This window comes from Hippocampus guttulatus, chromosome 6, assembly GCF_054856545.1.
Source record: "Hippocampus guttulatus isolate MCC_2025c chromosome 6, RoL_Hgut_1.0, whole genome shotgun sequence".
Taxonomy (NCBI): Eukaryota; Metazoa; Chordata; class Actinopteri; order Syngnathiformes; family Syngnathidae; genus Hippocampus; species Hippocampus guttulatus.
In genome coordinates, this window is record NC_141266.1 from 12,596,540 (window position 1) to 12,624,043 (window position 27,504).

At 40.6% G+C, this 27,504-nt stretch overlaps 1 protein-coding gene across 1 annotated transcript; it reads left to right on the top strand.

The window, feature by feature from the left end:
* The first annotated feature begins 179 nt into the window (after positions 1-179).
* On the top strand, positions 180-25,651 carry LOC147203549 (tumor necrosis factor receptor superfamily member 11B-like). Its single transcript, XM_086113594.1, has 6 exons — positions 180-316; positions 13,375-13,602; positions 14,624-14,768; positions 20,180-20,395; positions 21,488-21,712; positions 23,543-25,651. The coding sequence occupies exons 1-6, from the start codon at positions 233-235 to the stop codon at positions 23,935-23,937; spliced, it is 1,293 nt and encodes a 430-aa protein (XP_085969720.1). The 5' UTR covers positions 180-232; the 3' UTR covers positions 23,938-25,651.
* Positions 25,652-27,504: the final 1,853 nt, after the last annotated feature.

The following is a 27,504-nucleotide window of genomic DNA, read 5'->3' on the forward strand; positions in this document are numbered from 1 at the left end:
GAGCCCTAATTTTAAAGTCACATCCATTCATGGTCACGAAATGAATGATCCCTCTTCGTTTGAAGTAGTCCTCTCTCTCCTCCTCTTATGCACCACTTGGCGTATGGTCTGTGCGAGGGGGAGACACTCAGTGGGTGGGCAATGTGCTCTTGCTCTCTCTCTCTCTCTGACTTGCTCTCTTACACACTTTCTCCCTCTCTCTCTGTGGCTCCGGTATAAGAGGACATTTGTGATGGAGTCCACATTACTTCACTTTTATGCAGAGGAGAAGAGCACTTGGATAGCAAGCTCCAACCTGGCCATGAAACTTATCTTGGTAAGTTGTATTTTAGTTGTTTTGATCCTGAGACACATGATTTGTGTGTGTGTGTGTGTGTGTGTGTGTGTGTGTGTGTGTGTGTTCATTACTTGTAAGCATGTACTTTGTAGATTAGCCTGCGTTTCTGTGGCTTGATGGCTCTAATTTCCAAGATGTAACTATAGTAGTTAAAATTGTGGTGCCAATGTGGATCATTTCTGTGCCTGCTGTGCAACACTGCACTCTCCCTGTGGCTACAGAACAGTATTTGTTTAAAGCATGCACAGGGAATGCTCATTCAGTCTCAAAGTTTATGGGCAATATTCTGCAGTAAAATGAGTCATGATGGTGACAAAATAACAGAAATGCAAATAAATCCACAGGAAAAGCGTTTTAATTTGAGACCGTTTGGCGATCTTTCATTTTAAGTTTTATAGTAATTGGATAAAAAACACAATGAAATGGCACATGCCCTCCTCCACATAAAAACCACAACAACATTCATTCAACAGCAACCACACAGAATGTAACATAACATTTAAAATTGCTTCAATGAAAATGTATAATGTTGTTGCTATTCATACTGTATCATAATGTGGTAACTTTAACTAATATGGTAGCTTCTGATTCCAGCCTGAGAGTGTTGTTTTCATGCAGTTTGCTTGCACTTGATGATTTTTGTAAATTTTGCATGTTTTTCATTTACCAGTTACCAGAGCAGAAAAACATGCTAAAAACATCCTTGTATGCCTTGGCCATTTGCAAGCACTAAAACATGCTCTTGCTCCTTTTTGTTTTCAAGCCAATGTATGGAATGGCACTTAAAGCCAACGCATGAAACAATTCTTGCAGGTGAGTTCATTACAAATCGCCGAGGTAGTAAATCCAGGTCCAGAAAGTAAAAACCTGCCAGAGTTTGGCTTTGGCCACAGGTGCTTCTACTCAAGAGCTCGGTTACCTGCCGGTTGAGTCGATGCACCTGCGGCGAAACCCAAACCCTCACAGGGTTTTTACTTTGTGGACCAGGATTTGCCACCTCAACACATCTGGATACTTTTGCAAAGAAAATAGTATTGACGTGGTTTTGCATTATTCAGACATTCAGTCAGACGACTGTCATATTTAGCCAACTATTGAGTCAGACCTCTCACTGTTTTCAACATCCGGCTAATTAGCCAATCATTTCCTTTGGGAATCTCTCATATTTGTGCGCCTGCTTCCAAGTGAGCCACGCATCCAAGCAGCCGCTCACTCCTTCATTGAGCAACTCGTGTCCGAGTCTAACAAATGGTCTGCAGCCTTGTCCAGAAAGGCTGTTGTGGTTTCAGGCAGTGAATTTATCTCGTGCACCTGTGTGCACTTTCTTTTCTCGGCGCGTCCCCAGCACATGTGGCTGCAATCTGTCCTCTGTCTTCAAACGCATGTTCCTTTTGGATGATAACAGTTGGAATACTGTGACTGATACACAAACATGTTTATTTCTTTTATGTCTCAATGTGTTCTTTACCAGCCAACCAGCAGGCAGACATTAAACACTGTCTTTTCAATTTATATATGTTTGTTGCTCCATCTACTTTCCAACTCTGTCTGTTCTCCTGCTCAGCCTGTTATCACGTCATCCCTCCATCCAGCAATCTGTCAGTCCATCCATCACTCCCCAGAGTCACTCTCTATTCATCTGTCTGTCTATCCGTCTATCCACCTGCTTGATCATAAATCTGTCCATTCTACTGCCAATCTAATGTGTTCATTCATCTGTCTCTTAATCATCCAGCCACCCATCCATTCATCCAGCCACCCATCAGTCTGTCTTTTTGTGCATCCATCAATCCATGTGTCCACTCACTGTGTCTGTTCATTCTTTTATCCATCTATCTGTTAAGATGTTCGTCCAGCAGTCTGTTACCAATAGGTGGCATCTAACAGTCGGTCTAACAATCCATATGCTCATATTTCCATTCATCCATCGTCATTTGATTTATCTGTACAACAGCTATACAATTGATTGACAACTGGTGGCCTGTGGGCCCCATGCAGCCACCGATTACACTCTGGTTGGCCCCTTGATTTTTAAAAAATGTGAATGAACATTTACAACATCTTACATACTATGTATATAAATATTACATACAGTAGATTCCTCATTTACAAACACCACAAATTCTTTAAAAAAAACTATGAAAACAATAGCGAGGGGGGGGGGGAATAATGGGGGGGGGAAACCTGGAAAATTGCCAATATATTAAAAAAACTGAAAAAAAGCTGTATATATTTAAATCTGTGGCGGCTACGCTGCGAGTATGAACGGTCGGCTGTAGTTTTAAGTTGTAATATCACCATTCACCACTAGATGGTAGACATGGCTTGGTTGTGCTTGCACTAGGACCTACTGTATTACCCTATTCTAAAATGTGAGTAAGACTATGAATGGCTTGCAGATTCAGAATAATATGCAGGACAAACAAATTACCTCATTCAGATTAAAACTTTGAGTGAGTTGTTTTTTTGTGAAAAAATGCTGCCCAAAATGAGTTGGTTTGCTCTTCAGCAGTTTTGTGAAGCCTATGCACCCGGGGGGGAACCTCGCAGTACGTGGTTCAACCCTTTGTTGTTCGGTTCAGAGAGTGGATCTGGTCTATATGCCATGAGAAATGTATTCCGAAAAATGAGATATATTGAGAGCATATATTTTGCACTCATGTACATATTTTGTCCATATTTAAAACACCATCTTTGTCATGCATCAGGTTAGGAAGTGCATCGTCGTATGTGGTGGACCCCACTCGCACTGAATAAAAAATTGTGGCCCTCCTCCAGCATTTAAGTTGCCTATCCCTGATCTCTAAATTTGTTCTTTCATCCATCAATCATCTGTCCATCAACTTTTTATACCATATCTGTCTTTTCAATTCTTCAACTATCACCCTTAAAAGCAGCAACAGCTTTAGGGATGTACCCATCTGACAGTCAACCATTCCATGTTCTTGTCAATAAGTCTATCAACTCATCATTTGTCAATCTGTGATCCGCCCCTCTGTCTGTCTGTTCATTTTTTCTATCCCCCCTCTGTCTACCCCATGATCATCCATCTGTCATCACGCTATCCATCCATCACACTGCCCTGACCTTACATCCAGTCATTATCCTATCATTAATAAATCCACCAATCTAGCAACATATCAGTCATTCATCGCATCCACTGTATTGTTCGTCCATCCATTCATCTTATAGTTTATTGTTATTATTATTATTAAATGATTGCGGTAGTTCAATATTTGATTTCCAATTTCTCTTTGCAGTTTGCTACTATGGAGTTTTTGAAACCTGATTTGACACCAAGTCTGCCATCATGCATTTACACTTTAATCCCATTGTAGTAATGTACAGTATCTCCATGTGTTCATATCTGTTATCTCTTCCTTCTTTATCTTAACGCCCGCTGCCTGCTTTCCTCTTGGATGTGTCCGTTGGAGTGACCTGCACCAACTTCCCCAAATGTGCAAGTACAGTGCTGTATTCCATTGAAGAAGCTGCACATGCAAAGAGGGTTGTGGGGGGGGTGGGGGGGGGGGGGTTGATTGGGTCAAACCGATTTCATTCTTTTGAAAACCTTGTGAAGAGTTACAGGAGGGCCCTGCCACGAGTGTGTGAAGGCGCAAGTATTTTATTTATTTCTTTTTTTAGACAAATAAATGTTCACCTTTGTATGTTGCGACTGCACATCGAACTTCCTCTTTTGCATCAACAGTAGAGCAGATAACAGAAGTTTGCATGGATGGAGTGCAACTGTGGGCATGGTGCAGAGGGATTTCTTTATTTTAGGTGTTTGTGGAGTGTGTGGTCAAGAGACAAAGCGATGTGGGGAAGTATGCAAAAGGCATGCAACTATTTGAATCAATGTCACACTCTGGCTTTTGTTTTGGTTTCATCTTACTTCCGTGTGTGTTGTCTTCAAAACAGTATGACTGATGCAAATAGGGTGAAAATTCATTGCACAGAGCAGACATTGTTGTTTTCCCCACAGGGAGTAGTGGAAGTTACACATGGGTTAAGTACAACATTCACAAATGTTTGCATAGGACAATGTTTGGAGAGTGGGGAGGGAGTTAATACAGAATACGTCATTTAAAAAAATTGTTATCACTTAAATGTTGGTTATTGTTCTGATCTCCTTCGCCAGAGACAAACTTCCCCAAATCAAATTAGCAATTGGAAAAAATATTATTGATCCTTCAAATGAAGGAAATTACAATATTATAAAAATATGCATTTGTGAATTTCTTTACATACTGTTTCTTGTTATCATACGAACATAATTGAGATAACTAGACAAACATGACTTGGTTTTTTTTGTAATAAACAAAATCAAGAGCATGAAGTAATTTGTTTAGCACTGGTTAATGAACAATGGGAAGAAAGGTTTTGTTAAATCGGAGCAAGTGAGCAATGAGAGTCAATATGCCATTCCCTAAATCAGCATGGAAGAATAACCCCCAACTCTGTCTCACTCTGTCTCTCTTTATGACCTTAAAAAAAAGAGATTCCATATTCACAAGAAAAACTTGGAATCCCCCCTTCAGCCCACCTGTGTTCTTCAGTTAACTGAAGCCATGGGCCCGGTGTGCGAGTTGCTGTTGTGGGGTTTGATCCTCTTGTGCTACATGCCACTAATTTAAGGATGACCCCAGATAACCCTGACTCACATTCCCTAATTTACTCTTTCCAGTGTAACTCTACAAATTTAAATATGTAGCGTTATGTTGTGAATGGCTGGCAACCAGTTTACGGTGTCCCCCTGCCTACTGCCCGATGACAGATGGAATAGACTCCAGCACACCCCGTGACTTTTTTGAGGAGAAAGCGGATCGGAAAATGGACGGATGGATGGATAAATGGAGTTATGTGAGCTTGATAATGAAGGTGCTTTTTGTAATGACCTCTGAGGGCGCTATAATCACAGACAGAGCAGCTGCGCTTGAGCGTTAAAACTCACATCCTCATTTTCATGCCACTTGTTTGGGAAACTGGCAGACACCTCTGCGCCATAGTGGCCCCTTTGAGCCTGTTTCATTTGGCGTGCACAAGTGACAAATTGATGGCTGAAAGTACCGGTAGTCTAAAACTTACACCTGCTGGAACCTAGTCTCGCTATATGTGCATATAGTGTAATGTGATTTTGGTGAATTGGATGTATTACACATATCGAGTAATCATTTGTCCAATTAAGTGATTCCTCCAATGATTCTGAGGGATCGACACATGCTGTTTATGAATGAAATTCAATTACATCAACCACACACGTCTGAAAAGCTCAGAATCTGTCTGCCTGCACCTCAATCAAAAACACCAAAACGTGTTACACCACCTGGGCCACAATTTAGACCTGCTTTTAGGTAGATCTGAATTTGAGTCAATTTTCTGTCACCAAATTGTCAGGTGTGCCGGCCGAATGTAATAGAAAACTCCCTCAGTCCACTTAAGCGCCCAATGAAGCACGGCGCGCTCTGCCAAATTCCCAAACATGGTAAACTAGCCTTGCCCCGGAATGAAAATGAAGATGTGCCAGTTTTTACGCCAAGCGTATGTGCTCTTCTCTGCAAAAAATATGTTCCTAAGAGTTAATAGTGTTGTGGGAGCACAAGTCAGTGAGCAACCAAACACGCTGCGGCAAGTATGGGGTGTCACGAATCGACATGTTTTCTGTGCTTTTTAAAAAATCTCATTTAGTTAATGCCATTTGTTGCTGTTTGAGGTTTCATAGCAATCAGAATAATATCAGCCATTTTGTTACGAGGAAAGTTTGATTTATTCTTCTGTCCGATGTTTTTCCCAAACAAAAGCTTTATTGGAGATGGAGGTTTTTCATTAAGTGAAGGGCTCAGTCAGGATACTGACAGCAAAGCTAACATCCTTGAACATTTCTCCTTTTGCTGTTTATATTGTTATCTTAACATAATCACATTTAAATCAAACAACCTCCCCTTTTTATCCTTTGATTTGCCTCTCCGCTTCAGTATCTTCATCCATCCTTTCCTCCCATCTGGCCGGGCTCCCCGTAGTACATTTATCTCACTGACAGTGTAATTATGGATGTCAGTGGGACTTAGCTGCCGTGTAATTTGGGTTTCCAGTGATGGCCTATGAATGACGTCATCAAATGGTGTCTTCAAAGAAAACCAGGAGGTCGGAAAGTTCAGTCACTCTTTTAATTGCTGATAAACACACAAAGACACACACACACACACCACAAGGCATCGTCCAGCACACCCACTCTTCAAAATCCGAGCAAATTGGACGGGTTTGATAAAGACGGATAAGACACTGCAAAGTTTGAGCAAAATTGGTTAGTCCAGGAAGCATCAGATATCAGACATTGTGGACTCTGTAATTGAATAGTGCTTCCTACAGTTTGGGGCATGTCCTTTTCTGTTCTACAATGACTGTGCCCAGTCAGTCCACACAGTTGGATTTAGATGAGTTTTATGAGACTCATCAAAAACATTTGGGAACCAGAAACACAAACTGGAAAAATTGTCACTGTGATATTTTATAACAAATAAATTCAAGGACCATTCGTCGCAGCTCTGCTTCACACAACATGTTGAGACTTTGTCAGCTGGAATGCTGTGATAACGATAAGATAAGATAAGATAAGATAAGATAAGATAAGATAAGATAACCTTTATTTGTCCCACACTGGGGAAATTTGCAGTCTACAGCAGCAAAATTGGGGGGGGGGGGGGATCAATCAAATCATTCAAATCAAATCAAATGATTCTTCAATTTGATGCCGTTTTTTGTTAGAGCTAGATAACACTTTCCTTCATTCGATTTTACATGAGATGACATCATGCTGAAAATGTGACTTGGTAAATATATGACCTCACTCCCCCAGATGGGAGGGCATACATGACCTTCTCGCACCATGCTTCACTGGTGGAAATCGATTCCCTTTGTTACTTTATGTTCCATAATAAATATACAGTTGTTTGACGTGTGCCTGTTGGTTAGTGATAGTTTCCTGTGTGCCGAGTCATTTCTTTAACTTTGTCCGAGAAAATCTCTGACAGTTAGTAAAAGAGTGTGTTTGGCCTCCTTTATGTTATTATTTGTTTGTTTGACCTCTTTTATTTTATTATTTGTTAAATATTAATTTTGTTGCATGTGCAAACCATCCATGTACCAGTGTGGCTGAATTTGGCATACAGTTGAATGATTTGTGCCTCATGTTACTCATTTTTGGAGAGTAGTGGCCGTTGTCTGCTACTGTTATTCCTGAAGACAGATATTCTACCTACCCACCTATTCAAACTTGCATATTCAGCTTAAATCCATCTCTTCCTTTATTTCTAATTCTATCTGTGGTTTTATTGTTTTGCTCTTGATTGTAAAGTATCCTTGAGTGTTGTGAAAGGCGCTTATAAATAAAATGTATGATAATTATTATTATTCTACACCTCTACATTTTGCGTCTATTTTCTCTCAAAGTAATGCATGAAGTCAGACTACTACTTCGGATATACTAACACATTCAGAAACTAGAACTAGTTACCCAAAATAGCAGTCAGTATTGAGTATTGCATACCTACCTTACTTACGCATTACTACTGACCAATGATAGATATTCTGTGCCAGGAAGGACTGAAACCAATTTACACAGCACTGGCGAGCAGAATCCTTGTGTCTCCAAAGCATCACATTTCAGAAAAAAGACACACAGACCCCCACCCCCTAAATGGCTTGTTGAGCCATAAACATTGCAACTTCTAAGACAGCAGATAATTTTTAACAATGAATCACGGTTAATCATTTTTAAGAAAAGAGATCAAGAGTCTTGATTTGTGAGAAAAAAAATGACATTGTCAATTGTCCTGACTTCGGAGATTGTACGGTCCATGATATTATCAGATTTTATTAGGAATGTCTTTCATCATTTGTGTGGGTAGTCTTTCTTAAGGTGGGGAAGCTACGTGCAAATGTCACTTCTTGTATGATGAATGGCCAGGGGTCTCAAAACTCTTGTTCACATTACTTGCCTCCTCTGCTGCTCCCAAGTGGCCACACGCATTTCTGCATGTTTCATCACCAAATGTTTGATTTTAGTGACCAGTCCAAATAGCTCTCATCATATCCTTCTAACTGAACCAGTGAAACATTCAATTATTTTTAAAAAAAATTGTCCCGAGATGGATTATTCAGCTTCCATCACGGCGATTTCATTTTAACATTTCCCAGAATGCATGTGCTGTCCTTCCATCTCTGTTCTGTGCATTGTGTGGAACTGTTTTCTGTCACTGCCATTGGACTCAGTCCAAAGAGCACTGTGAGAAAGCTGACAAAATCAATGTGACCGTGACCATTTCCACATGTGCTAGTGAGTACATGCCAGTGACCTCAGTGTGACTTGTTGGTGTGACGGCTGTAACTGTAACCAGATTAGCTCAACCGGGGTCACACTCTGTCAGGGCTTCTCTATACTCTTTAAATTGGCTGGCTGCTGTCTCACGGCATAATGGCCTTCTTAATTTATGACCATGAAAATTATTAATATGATTCCTGGTGAGGGCCACCCATGCTACAAAAAAAAACATGCAGTCATAGGATGGCTCACACAGTCAATCTGGGTCAAATCCTTCCATCAAATGTCCTCTGAGATTAATGTGTTTTGTCAGGAAAAAACACTGAGCTCACTGTGTTTCTTGTAGCTTCAGGTTTCCAATAGAGAGCCTTTCATCTTTTTTTTTTTTTTTGGATTTTTGGTATCATTTCCCTTTGGCGCTCGAGAAAACAGAAGGAATGGCCATTTAATTAAGATCTCACAAAGTGCAATGAAGGGCAGTAACTTTTTGGCAGGTTACTATTTTAGCATTCTTAAGCATTTGTATTGTATATATCCAGACATCCATCCATTTTCTGATCCACTTTATCCTCACAAGGGTTGTGGCTGTGCTGGTGCCTATCCCAGCTGTTTTCGAGCAGTAAGCGGGGTACACCCTGAACTGGTTGCCAGCCAATCGCAGGGCACACATAGACGAACAACCATTCACACTCTCAATAACACCTAGGGACAATCTAGAGATCCCAATCAACCTGACATGCGTGTTTTTGGAATGTGAGAGGAAAATGGAGTATCCGGAGAAAACCCGCGCAGGCCCCGGGAGAACATGCAAACTCCACACAGGAAGGTCAGAGCCGGGATCGAACCCTGCACCTCTGCACTGTGAAGCGGACATGCTCACCAGTCAAACACCGACACCATATTAAAAGGAACAACACACCCGACAATTATGGGATGACGTCTCTAGGGCAGAGCTGAACACACGCTGCCTGCATGGAAGTCAGTCAAATGTAAACACTCAGTATGTAATCTGTAAATCTGTAATAGGAGACATTGCAGTACTGTAATATAATACACAGTATATATACTGTATATTTATTTATTTATTTATGGAGTGGATAACTCACCTGAGGAATAATTAAGGTGCAGTGTTTGATCAAGGACAACATTTGAAGAGCTGCACTTGATTGTACTTTTTGACATTAATTTGATGAAGTGGAGCACACCAAATTATAATTGATGCACAGCTTCTATTTGAGGGGAGGCCAATATTTGAAGAGATAGAGTACAGTATTTTTGGGACATATTTTAGTGAGCAACGTATACCGAATGATTAATTGAGGCTTGGTACGAATTAGAGTGGAGGCTATTTTTTGAACAAGTGTGGCATATCCGTACTGTAGTTAAATATGTCAGGTCGACATGATAAGTGAAATGTGAATGAGTGCGGTGTATTTTTCATTTTGACACAACACTCAGTCAATTGCATGTTCTCCCCATGCCTGCGTGAGTTTTCTCCGGGTTCTCCGTTTTTTTCCCACATTCCAAAATATTCATGGCAGGTTAATGGAACACTCTAAATTGGGCCTAGGTGTGAGTGTGAGTGTGAGCGCGAATAGTTGTATGTCTCTGTGTGCCCTGCGATTTGCTGGCAACCAGTTCAGGGTATCCCCCACCTACTACCCAAAGATAGCTGGGATAGGCTCCAGCACGCATGGCGACCCTTGTGAGGATAAGCAGATCCGAAAATGAATGGATGGATGAGATGTTCGCCCTGTGTCCCTTTTTCCATGTGTGTCTTGTTAGGTTTTTGTCTCTACCTGTTCTCGTGTTGAGCCCAGTCCCTTGTGTCTGTCAGTGAGTTCCCTCAGCCACTCATGCCTTGTTCAGGTGTTCCTCATTGTCTCATCACTTTGCTTGTATTTAGTTTTTTTGGTATCCAGCAGTTGTTTGCTTCTGTTTCTGTCTGGCCTTGTTCCCGGTTGTGGAGAGTCCGTTCCCAATTTTGGTTTGTTACATTGTATATCTTGGGACTTTTGTTAATTTAGTAGCTTTCATTCCAAGTGTCTTGTTTGCTTTTTTGTTTCTTTGTAAATGCATTCCTTTTTTGTTTGAGAACATCCTGAATTCCTTCCTTGCCTCTCCTGTTTCCTGTACTTGGGTCCTAACTCCTCCACGTAAACCCATACCATAAAAGAATGTGGAAACAAAAAACACAACCAAAACAGGACACAAGCCATGAGAAAACAAGGCACAACATGAAACAAAACTAAATCAATTTTTTTTAAATGGCAAAAACACAGATCCTGACAAATTCAGTCCAAAATACTTTTTTCAGCGAGTTGTTGTTTCCATACCACAGTTAAGACCACAAAACACACATTTGACCTCAGATGCAGAGAGAACAACCCGTCAAATTTGACCCAGATTTATTATTGAGGTAGTCAGTAGTGTGTTCTTTGAGGTAAGCGGCTTAAGAAGGAATACAAATACGCAGCAGAGAGGGAGGTCAGTGGTGCGCGGTGATAAAATAGTAAGACGGAGTGTTTTGCATTGCGGTGGTGGATGGGGAAAGCCCAGCAGTAACCTCCAACATTTACTTTAACAAACAGCAGCCAGGAGAGGTGACCACAGAAAGTACCACAGCCATAACACATAAATACACATATGCATTGCCCGCACATGCAATACATTACCCTGCACATGCATGACATGTGAGAGGAGGCGCTTGCTGGAGTTATTTTGAAGCAAATATGGGAGAAAGCATGCAGTCAAGTCACGTGTGACCACACAAGGCAACAATGGAACCATTTAACAATGAGGACGCATCGCGGCCAACGGGAAAGTCCGCAGAGCCAATGCTGCAACCGAAAGGAAGCGGGCTGTCGGCTGACATCTGGTCTGCATGTGTCCTCCGTGGTCTGCATGGCTGCATGTCAACCACGCTCGCTAACTGACTGCTTCGCTTTCCAAGTCTACGGCGAGCTGTTCAAGAAGATTCGCAGCCAATTAGAAAATGAATAAGTAGGCTCACTGAGTATGGCAGGGTAATTCTCTAGAAGTTGTGATAAAGTGCATCGCAGTGCCCAGTTAGGACTGCTGTCTCACATTCAGAGGGTTTGGGATGTCTGCTCTAGATTTTCTGCTTGGACTTTCTTCTCTGTGTGCTTGCATGGGTTCTCGTCAGGTTCTCCTTTTTACTCACAAAGTCGCCAAAGCATTTATGTTAGCTTTTTGACAGCTCTAAATCATTGAGTCTCAAGACTGAGGTCCCCAGACTTTGAGGGGTCCGTGAGTTGTGGCTTAGGGGTTTGCAAATTTACAATAAATGTTGTCAAATCATTTATAAAAGTACATACATATGTATAAGGACCATCCATCAATCCATCCATTTTCTGAACCGCTTATCCTCACAAGGGTCGCGGGGCGTACTGGAACCTATCCCAGCTGCCTTCCGGCAGTAGGCGGGGACACCCTGAGCTGGTTGCCAGCCAATCGCGGGGCACACAGAGACGAACAACCATCTGCGCTCACACTCACACCTAGGGACAATTTGGAGTGTTCAATCAGCCTGCTGTGTATGTTTTTGGAATGTGGGAGGAAATTGGAGTACCCGGAGAAAACCCAAACAGGCCCGGGGAGAACATGCAAACTCCACACAGGAAGGCCGGAGCTGGGATCGAACCCACGATCTCTGCACTGTGAGGTTGACGCGCTAACCACTCGTCCACCGAGCCGCCTGTATAAGGACCAGTGTGCCAATAATAAAAAATTTAATTAAATACTCTTGACCAATTCCATCTCCCGACTTAAGCTTTGAGCCAATTAAAGGTGCTATGACGTATAATCATGTAAAAGCCGACATTTGTGCTGAAAACATAGCCTACTATTACATGAATACAGTCCCATTTTCTTTCTAGGAACAAAAGATAGATACCAGAAGCTAACACTGTGAAAAAGGCTCATGTGCGCATTCAACAAAAAACACTGCAGCTTTGCATATATTTTGGTTTTGACGTAGTGTTTCACCTGTCTGTGTGCGCACTGCAAATGTATACTGCTTGTGTGAAACCACCACTGTTGCTTTATACTGGCTCTGGATATTTGGAGGTGGTTATGTACATGAGCTTCAGCAATAATGTAACAGTGGGGCACTCACAGACACATTTTTAGAAATCAAAAGATTGACTTGGTTGCCTGATTTCACATGTGATGGGTATCAGGCACTCCAGAGGCCCAAGTATTTGGGAAAAAGCTAATAAGTCCATTTGTCCGCTTCAAGCAGCTAGATTAAACCATCTGCCTCCACTTACTGAATCATTTAGCGTATGATGAAAATATGCCAAAGGAGCAGTGAAAAATAATGAAGACTAACAGGCACAATGAAATCACAAAACAACTATTACAGCTTGTTTGGCATCATTACAATAAGACTAATTGTTGCTTTAGAAGTGCCAGTAATGATGTAGCTCAGGTCGTGTATGCAGGGATTCATCTCTATGAATGATTTTCTTCTCGGGCTCTTTAAATCAGTAATTGGCTATAGGCCAGCGAGTCCACTAGGAGCTACAACTTTACAGCTCTGACCTTTTCTTCAACTCGCTCTTACTGGAAGCCTTTGGGCAGTCCACTGCTCCAGCATTCAGAAATATTTCCGGCTTGAGCCAAAAAACAATGAGATGTGCTCGAGATGGCCTTTCTTCGTCACACATGTTGACCATGTTTATCCTTGGTGCAGCTCTTCACAGCCTCCCTCACCTGGGCCTTCCAGCAGCAGGCTGAACTATCCAAGTACCAGTACCGCGACCCGGTGACCTCTGACCTCCTCCTGTGTGACCAGTGTCCCCCTGGCACGGCCGTGAAGAAACACTGCACTGCTGACAGGACGACAGAGTGCCAAGCCTGCCCGGAGAGGCACTTTGCAGACAGTTGGCACTGGGGGGACTCGTGCCAATACTGCACCTTGGTAGGTAGAGCGGTGGTAAGTAATGAAGTACAAATACTTTGTTACTGTACCAAGGAATCTCTCTCTCTCTCTATCTACACTGTAGATGACCATGAATGAACCCTGTAGATTCTACAGGGTTCATTCACGGTCGCAATTGTTTGCTGAACATTTGAATTGAAAATGATCACGGTTTCCTTGCAACAAGAAATACCTGAAAATGTTGGTGAACGTCTGCCGAACGTTAGGCTAATGTTTTAATATTTTGTATCATTTGTGTCCTTGAATGAACTCTGACATGAACATGGTTTGGCACTGTTGTGTCAGTTTCAGTCGACAGGAAGTGGCAAAATGGCCCCCGTCCTGGGATGGATAAAACCAAATGAATTTTGCTGCTTAAGTCATATTCCACAAACGCGATATTAATCTGAATATTGTGTTTACACTAGTGGCGCAGCAGAGAACATACTATTCAAAAGAACACGTTTGACTTGACTTCCCCTTTCAGAACAGAAGTTGATTTGGTAGTTCTTCTTTTACCAGAGTCCTTTTTAAACACAAGCACCAGCATGTCTGCCCATGTACAGTGTGGGTACTTTTGCCACCTCTGGGTAGGATTGAACTTAAAAGGGTAAATGTTCATAGTAGTTTTCAGAAATACCTGTTTTTCTATTTAAGACTCCTGTACACACACACACACACACGCACACACACCTGCACACACACAATGTGGATTCAAGTCTGTTACTTCACTTATGTGAACTGCTCAGAAATTCCTCCGACGTTGCCTTCGTATTTTTATTCAGCTTTCTTTTTACGCGACACTTTTATGGTTTCCCTCAGATCTTTTAATAATGTGCGTGACTATTCTATCCTGTGATGTTTTCAGAAGTCCACAAAAGTCTTTTATGAAAATGTAGGTCTAAGCCTGTGGTTTGTAAAGCACCACCTTTGCGGCCTGCACCGTGTCTCAAGAAAATCATTTTCACATTCCCCACTTAAAGGCCCGTGACAGTGCTTCTGCTGTGTGCTTGGTGTTTAGGTGTGCAAAGAGAGACAGCTGGTGAAGCAGGAGTGCAACAGCACCCACGACCGAGTGTGCGAGTGTGCTGCAGGTTTCCACCTCGTGGTCGAATTCTGCATCACACACAGCTCCTGCCCACCCGGCTATGGAGTGACAGCTTTAGGTAAGAGAAATTGTCACGGGCATTTTGAACTTAAGTAACAAACGACCGGGTTACATTGATTGTTTATGACAACTTATTACAAAGTGCTATGTGGTGTCAATCATACTACACTTTTTTTTGTTACTTGTTGTAATTTTTAAGCAGTATGGGGGACTAAGTGTTAAGCATGTCTGGTTCACAGTCCAGAGGGCTCTATTTGGAATTTCTTTTGTCCAGGTACTTCAGTTTACTCTCACATTCCCAAAACCTGTACGTTAGATTAAGTGAAGACTTTAATTTACCTGAATTTACCTGAATTTACCCTGCCTCTTACTCAAAGTCAGATGTGGTAGGCTCCAACTCATCTACGCCCATAAAGACGCTATTGAAAACGGATGGATGCAAAGACAGACAATTCATTGTTTCACAGGATAAAGTTGTTTGTATACAGTATTATGCAGGTCAGCTCAGTGTAAAAAAAATGTCACGTAATCTAATTGGATGTACTGTATAGTGTGTTTTTTTTAGGTGGGGGGGGGGGCTCTATTATTAGACAAAAGTAACTCTTTTCTTTCCTAAATTACAAATAGTGTTCAGATTTTGTGTTAAGTTTTAACCTTAAGCAAGACCCAAGGACTTCACTCTTGTGACTTGTCTGCTATTCAGATTAATAAAGTCAGGACTGGCAGTGTGACAATGCATCACAAGTGTCCAACCAGAGAGCAGGATTGACACCCTGCGTCATGCCGTATACATGAATGGACTATCAAACGGACCCTTGCGGCTCAAGCTTGAGAGCAGCCTTCTTATGTTGCCATCGTGACAGCTGTTTTTCTTTTCTGAAAACACTCATCGATGCGTGTTTTGTGCTGGGATCCCCGCTGTTTGCATCCACCATTCAGTGGAGATTGCAACGGGATCAAGAATCAGGAACCCATAGTATTCTGATTCATAACTTGAACAAGAAAAGAGTTACATTTCGTTCCAATGGGCTTTGCTTTCACTTCATTGTTAACGTGACGCAGACAAACGTTCAAATAGCACATCGAGATGTACTGTACCTTAAAAGAAGACATTTTAAACTGCTTTCTTACCGATGAAATGTGCATGCAGTGATTCTCCCAGATATATTGGTACAACCGAATGCCATCCACGGGGGCATTTTTGCCAGAGAGACAGAAAATATCATCAAAACGCTGTGGAAAATCTATGTACTCAAAATAGGCGATCTTTTTTGTTTGTTTGTTTGGTTGGGGTTTTCTTTGCATTTGTTTTGTGGTTTGTGATGTTTGCTTCTACTTTGTTGCTGTGGTTGCAGCATTTCTTTCTTGCTTTTGTGTTTTTCTGCATTTATGTCTTTGGTTTTTTTGTTACAACATTCCTGTGTTTAAAGCATTTGACCATTTAAAGCATTTTTTACTTGCAGCGCTTTTGAATAGCAGTTGTTTTGTGAAATTTATTAGTTCACATTTGTTTGTTTGTCTTTTTTTTTTTCATCTTTCGTATGGCCATTTGCAGCCCGTTTGCCCCTGCCAGCCACCATAGTCAGGTTCATAGAATGGTCAACAAATTTTATTATATATATTTAAGGATGCATGGTTAGGGTATGAATTTTTCTGTGAAATGAGACCACCGTTAATTGCATAAAGCTGCTGTAAATGGTTAGAGTGCAGAATGGGTAAAACAATTGGCAAACATTGGCCATTTGGGCGATTATTTTGGCCAATGTTTGAAGAGCCGATGACTCGAGCAGGCCCTATATATTTGTTTTGTTGTTGTGGTTTAGATAGATAGATTTCGTTGCTTTGAATGTTTTAAAGATGGGACCTTTAGTTTGGACTCGGCCTGCTATCGTCATTGACAGAAGCGAACAAAGAAGAAGAACAAAGTGTTGTCTGCTCTGCCCTGTATGTTGCGTTCACTTGTGAATTTTTTTTGTTGTTTTTTCAATACTTTGTAAGAATAAAACTAAACAAAAAATGTCAGACAGTCGTTATGTCGGACAGTCGTCAAATGGACTTCCTCACACCCAACTGATAACTTCCTCAAAGTATTCATGTTTGGTTAGCAGACACGTTCAGAAGTCAGGATCCAGTTAATCTTTGTAATTTCAGTTTGTGCATTTTGACATGGTACTTGCATATCGGAATATCTGATTGTTTTTACTGATTTGATAACTTTACTATCAGGTGCACTCACTTTATGCTGATTTGGAAGTTTGATCATTGCTAAAAATCTTTTTCCTATGTTTCTTAATGAGTTATTCCTTTGACTTTGTAGACTACGCTGAAACTCACAGACTGGAGTCCTTTATTGGGTCATCGTGGTTTGCGTCAACTATTATTTTGGAAAAACAAATTCATCTCATCTTTTCATTTTGCATTCGACACAGTATGCCTCGCTTCCTGCGCCTGTGACATTTTCCCTCTATTCTTATTACCCTGTAATTCACACGCCGCCATAGTAAAATAGGAGACAACTTTACTTGACGTGGGACAGCATGACTGGGGTTTCCCCTTCCTTAAGCTGCCATGGCTCCTTATGTAATGGGCACAAATGTGGTTGAAGCCTTAAGACCATGAGAAAAAAAAAACGAACGCTTTGCCGCCTTGATGTGACTCGGTCTCTTGGCCACTTAATGTGCCCTTTTGGTGTTGACTCTGAATAGCAGATTGGATTTTTCTCTCAAAAGTGCCCAAAACACATAGCAGGCCCTATATTCGTCGACAACACAGCTGCCCTTGAGCAAAAACAAAACAAAACAAAAGACCTGGCATGTCCTGATTTTCGCGTGCCTCAATGAGCTTGCTTGGGAATTTGAATGGACACGCACAATCGGGGTGGAAAGAAGTCTCCAAGTGTCCGCTTAACAGATCAACTTTAGGTCACCTGCCCGTGGAGGACATCTTACAGTTCTGTATGAACATACTTTGCAAGCTTCGACCTCTTTAATGGACTTCACCAAAATAGTTGGTCCGTCCACCATGTCAAGGACTTGTTGCCTCTCACGCACTTATTTTGAATGGAATAAGAGGAGCCGCTTTGATTGGCAGTGAATCAAGTCATCTGTGTTCATGACCACATGGGCGCAAAACATATATTTTAAACTGCGTCGAGATGCGTGCGTCTGTGAAAATACCAAACAAAATGTAGCCTGCCCTTGTGCACATTTAGACCGTATTTTGTGCTAGACTTGTGCTGGTCACGAAAATAGAGCCCAGCATGTTAACTACCACACTGTACAAAACTACGGTAATTGAAACATATGTTTCAACTGACTAATACAGTTTTAGTTAAGTTTCAAGAAGCAAAACGAGGATGTGATTGTGACACACAATGTGACTTGTGCGCTTAGAAAGCAAATAACTTTGCACTTTGGCCTAAATTACAACAAGGTGGCTATGGTTACCCGAAAAAAAATATAAGAAAACATGTTCACAGCAGTGTTTCCGATAATTTTCCATATCTCTCAGCTTCCACACAAACTTCCTGAAAATGTCTTGGACCACAGCGAGCAACATCAGACATACACATGGCAGTCAAACAAGGATGCCCAAAACCTAAGTTGCGTGATGTTACAAAAAAACATTTCAAAACAGCAACATAGTGTGATAGAGCATGTCACTGAATAGAGATTTTCCCGTGAATAAGATTAGCCCTGTAAGAATTGAATAAGGATGAAGGATTTAATGTTTTGTCATGAATCGACCCAAATGGACTTGTCCGGAAATCAATACAATTGTCAAAATATGAAATGTTAACTCATTCAGTACCAGCCAATTCTAGACCAAGTCTGAAAAGACGTTTAAAAACGTCTTTGGGAGTGAATGAGTTAATGAATTTTGACTTCAATATTTGCTTTTTTCCAAACTATGATCAAGTGGAGATCGACATCAGTGATGTTTTTCATCATATGTGAGTATAAAAGTGGTTGAAAACGTCAAATATCTTAAACGTTGAATAATGTCGTTGCTATTCACATTAAAACTGTTGAGATGCTTCACTTATTAGACTATAATCTGCAAGAAAGCTTGTAAGAACTTTTCCTGGTTCTGAAAATAAGAGACATTTCTTTCGACCTTCCTGTGTGGAGTTTGCATGTTCTCCCTGTGCCTGTGTGGGTTTTTTCTGGGTATTCCGGTTTCCTCCCACATCCCAAAACCATGCACCGTAGGTTGATTGATCACTCTAAGTTGTTCGTCGGTGTGAGTGTGAGCGCGAATGCCTGTTCATCTATGTGTCACATCTATCCTGTGATTGGCTGGCAACTGGTTCAGGGTGTCCGAAGACAGCTGGGATAGGCGCCAACACGCCCGCAACCCTCGTAAGAATAAGCAGATGAGAAATTGGATGGTGGATGGATATATACACTGGGGATCACACTCGCCCCTCTGACATCCCCCACCCCATGGGGGCCCGCCCCACCATTTGTACAGTTATGAACATTTTGACATTTGCACAAGTAAAAAAAGTGTACAAGTCGATAATAAAAATTATAATCATGAGTGTGTGCCCACATCACAACTTTGAAGTCAAACCGACTTTTTGCAACATTCTTAACTGTCATACTAATGCCAAAAGTAACTTAACCACCGGTAATTCAATCTCAAAAACAACAATTTGTTTCCTAGAATTCTGCTTGTGGCATGTCACATTGAGAATTGTAATGAGCAGCCAGGACAGAGATTTGTTTACGGTTGACCGAAATAAATCACATTTTCCATCACTGGTACACTTCGGTCAACACTTTGGTCAAATGGCTCACCTTCTGAGGCATTTGACTGAAGAAGTTCCACTAAATTTAAGGCAAATTACACATTGTTCTTGTTTACAGTTAGACATACTGTCATGAAAAAAGCCAATTAAGTAGATGCCGCAGCGATGTGAGTCACTCTCATGATGCCATGGTCACATGTTGTGGTTGATGTTCTTAGAATCATTTCACCGCACTTTACCGCAGCAATACGTAGTCATTTGACCTGAAATAACAGCTTCTAAAATCATTTGCTTTGTAATCAAGAGAATAGCATCTCATCTGATTTAGTGCTCAAGAACGGTTATCCCCAACCAGAATGCCGCACAGCAATGATCGTCACGTGTGCTCTGGGAAACTACATGATGTCATATTTCTTGAGCAGTGTATGCCAGCGATAGTGGCTGGCGGTACAATGAATGTTAGACCGTACATAGGAATTGATCTGTGTATCCACTTGGCATATTTTTGTTCTGTGAGATTTTTCTTCGATAAAATATGCGCCTTGGCTCAATAAAGGTCTCGAAACACAGCTTTCGAATTCTGGTGAATCAGAATTCCACGTTGTCACTTGACAAATGCAAGTTTACTTTTCACAGGAGTTGAATATAAAGCTGTTTCTGCACCTGTATTCCTTATTCTTTCTTTACGTGACTGATTGGTCTCTGGTTCCTTACAGGTACTCCAGTGAGTGACACTGTGTGCAAGCAATGCCCCGCCGGTCATTTCTCCGGCAGCCGCTCCTCCACAGAACCTTGTCGACCGCACAGAAATTGCACTGATTCAGGCCTGAAGACATTGAGATGGGGAACGTCTGCTTCAGACAGCATCTGTGGGAGTCAGGACCAAATTATGGCCATCGATTGTGCTCACCAGCACACTTTGTGCCACACAGGTGGGACCTTTAAGAAAGTTGGCCCATTATAGAGATCAGTTGCTGCCTTATATGTGTCACGCTCCACACGGGTTACAAGTTAAAAATAGGCTGGCTCACCTATTATTAGAAAGTGATTGTTTCCCTTCCTCATTCAGGTACTTTCAAGCGGATGTATAGTCTACTTAGAAAATGTATCCTGAACCAAATGAATTTATTTCATGCAACCACTACATGAAAAAAATTGAGTAAATTCAACTTGCCATTTTTTACAGTGTTCATGGTGAAATGATTTCCATTCTTTTTTTTTCTAGGGGGTACCATCATTTTTGTTCAAACCAGTTTCATGAGTTAAAAAAAACATTCTGTTGAACCACAGTTCAAAAGTAATGTCTGCTTTTCATTACATTTTTGATCACTATAACTTTTGTCAGATTCAAGTTATTTCACAGTAGGTTTTTCTTTCTTTAAAAGAGAGGCACCAACAATTTTGTCCAAGCGTGTACACTTTTTAAACATATTGTAAATTTGTGTGTTTCAATCCGCTTAAATATGTTTCATGTGAGTTGTAGAGGTAAAACTCCAATTCCAGTTCAAAACACAGTCAAATGGAAAGTACACTAAAATCGGAAGCAGAGCTTAGCTGAGAGAGAGAAAAAAAGTCAGTTGCTGAAAACAAAACTGTTTTGATTAGATTACTGGAAACCAAAATGAGTGAAAGAATGTGTTGTCTCACAATTTTGAATCACGACTGATGAGCGATACCACAAATGTGCTTCCCGAAATGATACAAAGTAAAATAGAGGCTGCTATGGGGTCAAATTTCAACATCTGAATCTGATACATGGTGTATTACGTGCTACATTCAGGTTCAAAGTCGGTGGTTAATTTTAGGCTACAAATAATACATAACTGCAATGTGCAATACTGCAAAGTATTCAAAAGCTGTTCAAAACTTGAGTATGACTTGGAAAGTTATGATGTGAGGAGAATCGGCATATTTTTAAAAAAACAACAAATACAAAACAGAAGTGTGTCTCCGAGCAGTTAACTTGCTCCATTCAAAAAAGATCTTCAAATGATTCATTACAAGGATTTGCTCTCTTGTCGCAGATGTGCTTTTGTGCGAAGAGGCGGTCTTCCAGTCGCTTGCCTCCCTGCAGCTGTCCTCCGTGCCCCTGGATCATCTGCTGGAGAGTCTTCCGGGCCGGAGGGTGGATGGCAAGAGCGTGGAGAGGCTGAAGAAGGCCTGTTCTCCACAGCAGCAAGTCCTACAGCTGCTGCGGCTGTGGAGGCAGCAGAACAAGGACCAGGACAAGCTGTATGGCATCATAAAAGGTATTGTCAGATGATAAAGGAATGGTTCCTTTTTTTGCTTTTTGTCAGTCCCTGAAGGAAATTCACAGGCTCATTTTGAAATTCTCGCAGACTCACAGAAAAGAAAGACGAGCGACACCATGAATTGCATTTGTTCTGAGTGGAACATTAAGCGCAGTGTAGGTTCGAAGCCAATCGTAACAATTCCAGGACAACAGAAAAAGAATATAACAGTACTGATAATTATAGTAGTCGTAGTAGTAGTAGTAGTAGTAGTAGTACTACCTGTCGTTATCATCACAGTCTAAAAAATGTACATTAAGAGGTCAAAAGTCGTAAAATCGTCATCACTACGACTATTACTACTGTTGTACTACCACTTCACCTCATCTTCCTTTTACTGCTACTATTACAAATCAATGTCATTCTTCTACTTCTTACTGTTATTAAGAAGAAAAAAAAAAGACGGGTTTCCAAAGGTTGGCCGAAATCAGGAGTGCCCATTATGTCGATCGCGATCGACCAGTAGATCAAGAATTGATCCCACGTCGATCCGAGAGGTATAGAGGGGGAAAAAAAGCAAAAAACATTTGTGTCTCTGTGCATGTTAGTAATATATTTTTGTGTTAATGCACCAAAAAGTACTTCAAAAATAAAATAAAATAAAGCAGGTCATCTTTCACCTCTGCTGACGTGTGAATGGAAGTTGTTGGCGCTAAGCAGTCTGCAGTTGCAGCTTGTGATCAGAGTTGTTGCGCTATATCTTTTATCATTATCATTATTCTCATTAAGAGTTTGTTTTGTACAATTCACAGAGGGGACGGGCAAAGAATGGAAATCTGGAGGGCCGAGAGAAGCATTTTAAAACGGTACGCGTGAGCTACCATCGTGAACAGGCTGCATAAGTGCGTCGCATGCCTCAGTGTCAGGCTATTGCTCATCATGGCGTGCGTGTGTACGTGCGTTCGTGCGTGCGTATGCGCGTGTGTGCGGTAGCTGGTCGATCGCGGCTGGTTGGTTGATCGAAAAGTAGATCTTCGCTCAAAAATAGTTTGGGCACCCCTGAACTATATACTTGCCACAGCCTGCGTGACAGTGATTCGTCTCATCTTTCACGTCCTGAAGTGTTTTGCAATCTTTTCGCAATCGGTGACTCCTTTGTGTGTTCAACCACATCATTGCACATTGTACAAAACGACAGCCCCGGTTGTCAAAGCAATGACATCAATGGTCCTCAGTGACGGCCCTTTGCTTTCTAGGAAGCAAAGGAGTTGTGAACCTCGTTAAGCTGTGCATACTATTGTACGTATTTATGGCAATGAATTACATCAATTACATCTGTGCGAGCGTTAGTTTGCCTGTCATTCCAGTCAATTTGACAATCACAGGCCATCCTTGGTGTTTGTCTTAAGGATTTCACTTCCTTATTTGTTGATCCATTTATGTTAGAGTTGCATAGTGACAGTCGGAATAAATGATATGCTCTTCCAGTAGACAGCAGAAGCTGTTTGTTCAACCCGAGTATCCACTTTTAAGATTCATTTTAAATGGAAGTAAGTGAAGGGCTTCAAAATGGAATATCAACGCTAAGGTTTGAAGCGCTCACACTTTACTGATATATCAGGCGAATATCGGCTTTATTTGAAGGTATCAAGTACTCTCGTAGGCTATGTGTAGTTATCAGTCTCTGGTGCCCTCTTTTGTTTCACTATTAGGAATTAAATGACATGCGGGGCTGAGAGAACTGCATCAATTTCCGTCCTCTCAAATGTTTACACGTCAAAAGTGTCTAGATACCCAAATAATTAACTTCAGAAGCATCAAAGCTGTTTTTTTTCCTTTCTCATTCAGGCGTGAACCACTGTGAGCGGAAGGTCTCCCGCTGCAACAGCCTGAAAAACCTCACTTTGGGTGACCTCTTGGAGGTTGTCAACAGCCTGCCTGGAGTAAAAGTTCCCCGGGAGGATGTGTCGGCGCTCGTGGCGACTTGTCTCCCCAAACAGTACATCCTGCAGCTCCTCCACCTTTGGAAGACGGCCAATTTTGACCTGGATCTAGTGAAAGGTCTATCTCACAGTCTGAGGGTGCTACGCAGCAAAGGGGCACCGCGCTACCTTCTCAAGGGCCTGAAGAAAATCAGCCGCATTATCGGGTCCACCTCCACACGCAAGACATATGAGAAGATGTTTGTTAGCATGCTCCAAGATGAGCTATGTTTTAAAACTCTTAAGCCGTTCAATGAATGAGGGCAAGATTTTGATCGGGGATGGGCATTTGACTAAATTTACTTTATTCGACTATGGGGCAAATTAAAAAGACTACTTAGGTGTTTTTTCATAAATGATTGCATTTTCGATTGGTCGAGATGATGGTCAGCACATCCGCCTGTTCTGAGATTTCATGGTTCAAGTTGTTCTCACTGTGCTTGCGGTATTCTCCAAGCGCTCTGGCTTCCTCCCATTTTCAACTCCATGTTAGATTAGGTGAAAACTAAACTGCCCATAGGTGTGAGTGTGAATAGCTGTTTGTCTAAATGTGTGACTGACTGGCAATCAATTCAGCTCACCTGCGAAACCCGAAAGAGGTCATGCGTTATAGAAAATGAATGAATGGATGGTTGGGAGAAATCTCACTCTGTGTGTTCTGAATTTCTATTTCCAGTGTATTATTGAGTAGAATACCGCTTCTCAAAGGGGCTTGACTTCCCGGAGCTTGCGTCCAAGACCACAAAGCAGTTGGCAGTGAATCAACAGCGCCTCTGCTGGTGGCAGGTAAAAAAAAAAAAAAGCTTCATTTTGCCTCAACATGACGTCAAAAATCTTCAGCAGAGACTGCCACCATCAACAAATATTGATGTCAAAGTAGTTGACATGATTTTTATGCCCATCCTTAGCTTCAATTCACAGTAATAAACAGACACATGCTCACGAGATTCGTTAAACTCAGTCCAAACATTAAGTGCACCTAAACAATCCCATGGATCCAATACAGGCGCGATAGGCCTATTTATAATGTAAAATTAACATTAGCTATGTACATTTTTGTCCGAGGTCTGTATTATTATTATTATTATTATTATTATTATTAATGGATTGAGCAGGTTGTGCATTCCAACAGTAGGTCTCATAATGGCATCAAATCTGTCGGATGCCACTGAAGTAAGCTATAAGTATCTACACACATGATTATAATGTGCTGTTATTTGTGTTTCTTGTAATAATATAATGATATCATACCCCTTACAGATTGAATAATTAATACAGCAATACTTTTGCCCACTTACAGTCTTTTAAGGAATTGTAATTATATGATGGTTTATTTGAGGCAGACCGCAACATAATCTTTGGGAAATATTTCATGGGAATTGTTTGAGTCTGTGAAAAGTAATATACCGTACAAACTATTTAAAATGTAAATAGTAATATTTTATGAAAAGTGGGCAAGCAAATTTAGTTTTGTTTTTTTCTTTTCTTTTTTTCTTTCTCGCTATTTGAGAGGAAGGATTTGATTTCATAATGAAATCTAGGTAAGAACTATTTCCTGTATGTCCTTTGTTGCTTTTGTCTGCGACTGCTGGCAAGTGAAGCTTATAGGAATTTTATTTTGTAATTGTCAGCTTTATGAATGTACAACTGTGTTCTATTTAAACAAAAAAGGGAAATTTAATTTCCATTCTATGTAAAGGCTTGTTTTTTTATTGCTCGAAAAGAAATACTGGATTTTAAATGCTGCAAATTTTTGAAGGGATATGTGTTTTATTATGTTTTATTTGTTTTATTACTGTTAATATTATGAACTTCGTTTGTGTGTGTGTGTGTGTGTGTGTGTGTGTGTGTCTGTATATATATATATATATATATATATATATATATATATATATATATATATATATATAGCTCATGTAACTGTAATGCCAAGTGGATTGTACAAAAGCATTGCTTCATAAAAGGTGGGACTTTTTCTGCTGTGACTCAACATTTCTTGAATAGGTTTTATTCGCATGGAACACAACTTGTGCATCAATACGGTCATGAATAATCATCAAGTAATATTCTGCGGAAAATTTGTTGTATATTCTATTAGCCATACAACACAATGATGAATCATCAGCATCATAGATGGGGTGACTCATTATTTCGAGCTTCCTATACAAACAAGCAAGTCGGAAACCGAAACTTTGCTACTTAAAGTGGGTATTCAATTTCACATCTCACTTGTGATCTGGCTGACTGTGCCAAGCTTCTTTGCAGACCGTGAGCACAAATCAGCAGAGGCGCATTATCAGTAGATGAAACATGTAATTTAGGTCCATATACGTGCACACCACTGCAAACTACAACCACAATAATAAACTTTCTGTTCTCCCTTTGAAGTGCAAGGAACCAGTATTTGCACCTTAAACAATTCCCAGAAGAACCATATGATTTATCCCAACCAGACAACAAAGAAATAATAATGGCAAAAAAGTTAGAATTAAATATAATAAAAGAAGATTATGTTTCATGATAATGTGTTTTGAAATCGTTCATAAGTATACGAATTATGCAGTAGTGTTTGAAATACGAGCTGAAACCGTCTTTTGGCTCTTTTTTTCTTCAACTTGTGAACAAGTATGAAATGATTCAATTCACTTCACAACAAGCAGCAGTTCGGCAGATAAACATTTTTTTAAAAAGTGGCTTCTAGCTGTTTAATGCTAATCCCAGTTGAAGTTTACTGTCAAACTAAAGCTAAATTACATATTTAGTGTTGAAAACAAGCATATAGTTTTGCCTTATTAATTTAATCATAGCTTTATGCTGAGAAACAATGCAAATCGCTATAAACCGACCAATGAATAGCTTCAGTCCCACGGCATAGTCAGCAACAGATAGTTTAACACAAAAGGTGCAGCAACACATGTAGAAAGTAGGGGTGTAGCCCTCTCCAATAAAAACAATTTCATATGGATCTCGATACATGAGGTGGGATATGATTCAAGGACCTTTCGGAATTAAATTCAGTTTGATTCAGTGGGATTCCGATTCAACGAGATATGGTACAGCTGAGTGCTAGATGGTAGGATGCAATTAATTTTTGTTGTTGTTGTCATTTTTCATTCATACGAATGAACTTGTTAGTACTGTCAATGTGGCATTTCCTTCAAAGATATAGCTCTCCAATAAAAGACAATTTGATATGAATCTCACGATATTCCAAGTGGAATCATTTGATTCAGTTCAATATGATGCACTCACATCTTTTAAATCAAAATTGACTTTTCTTACACCTCTAGTACAGTGTTTTTCAAACCTTTTGAGCCAAGGCACACTTCTTTCATTGAAAAAATCTCGCGGCACACCACTAGCTGAAAATGGGAAAAAAAAACATTTATTTTAACAATTAACGTGTTATATTGTTACTATAACCGTTTTTAACAATGAATAATGACGTTATAACAGCTTGAATTGGAATTAAATGAACACAAATAAAAATTTACTTTATCATCTTTCATATTTATTGTTTCAAGAAAGTATTCAGTGCAGAAACATTTACTAGACAGAGTGCATACCTGTATAGACAGTGTATATGTGTGGGTGTGAATGATTCAGACTGAAACTATATATGAGGTTCACCTTTCAAATTGAACGACTGAAATAAGTCAGTGTTTCTACAATGCTAATATTTATTTATTCATTTGTGAGACGTAAGTAACTATTTTCATCTTTGACAATGATGAAAGGTGACGCTTGAATTTCAGTTCCAGGAAAAGACGGTCTGTTTTTTTTGGACACATACCAAGTTTTCTTACGTGCAGTTGTGCAAAGTCGGGA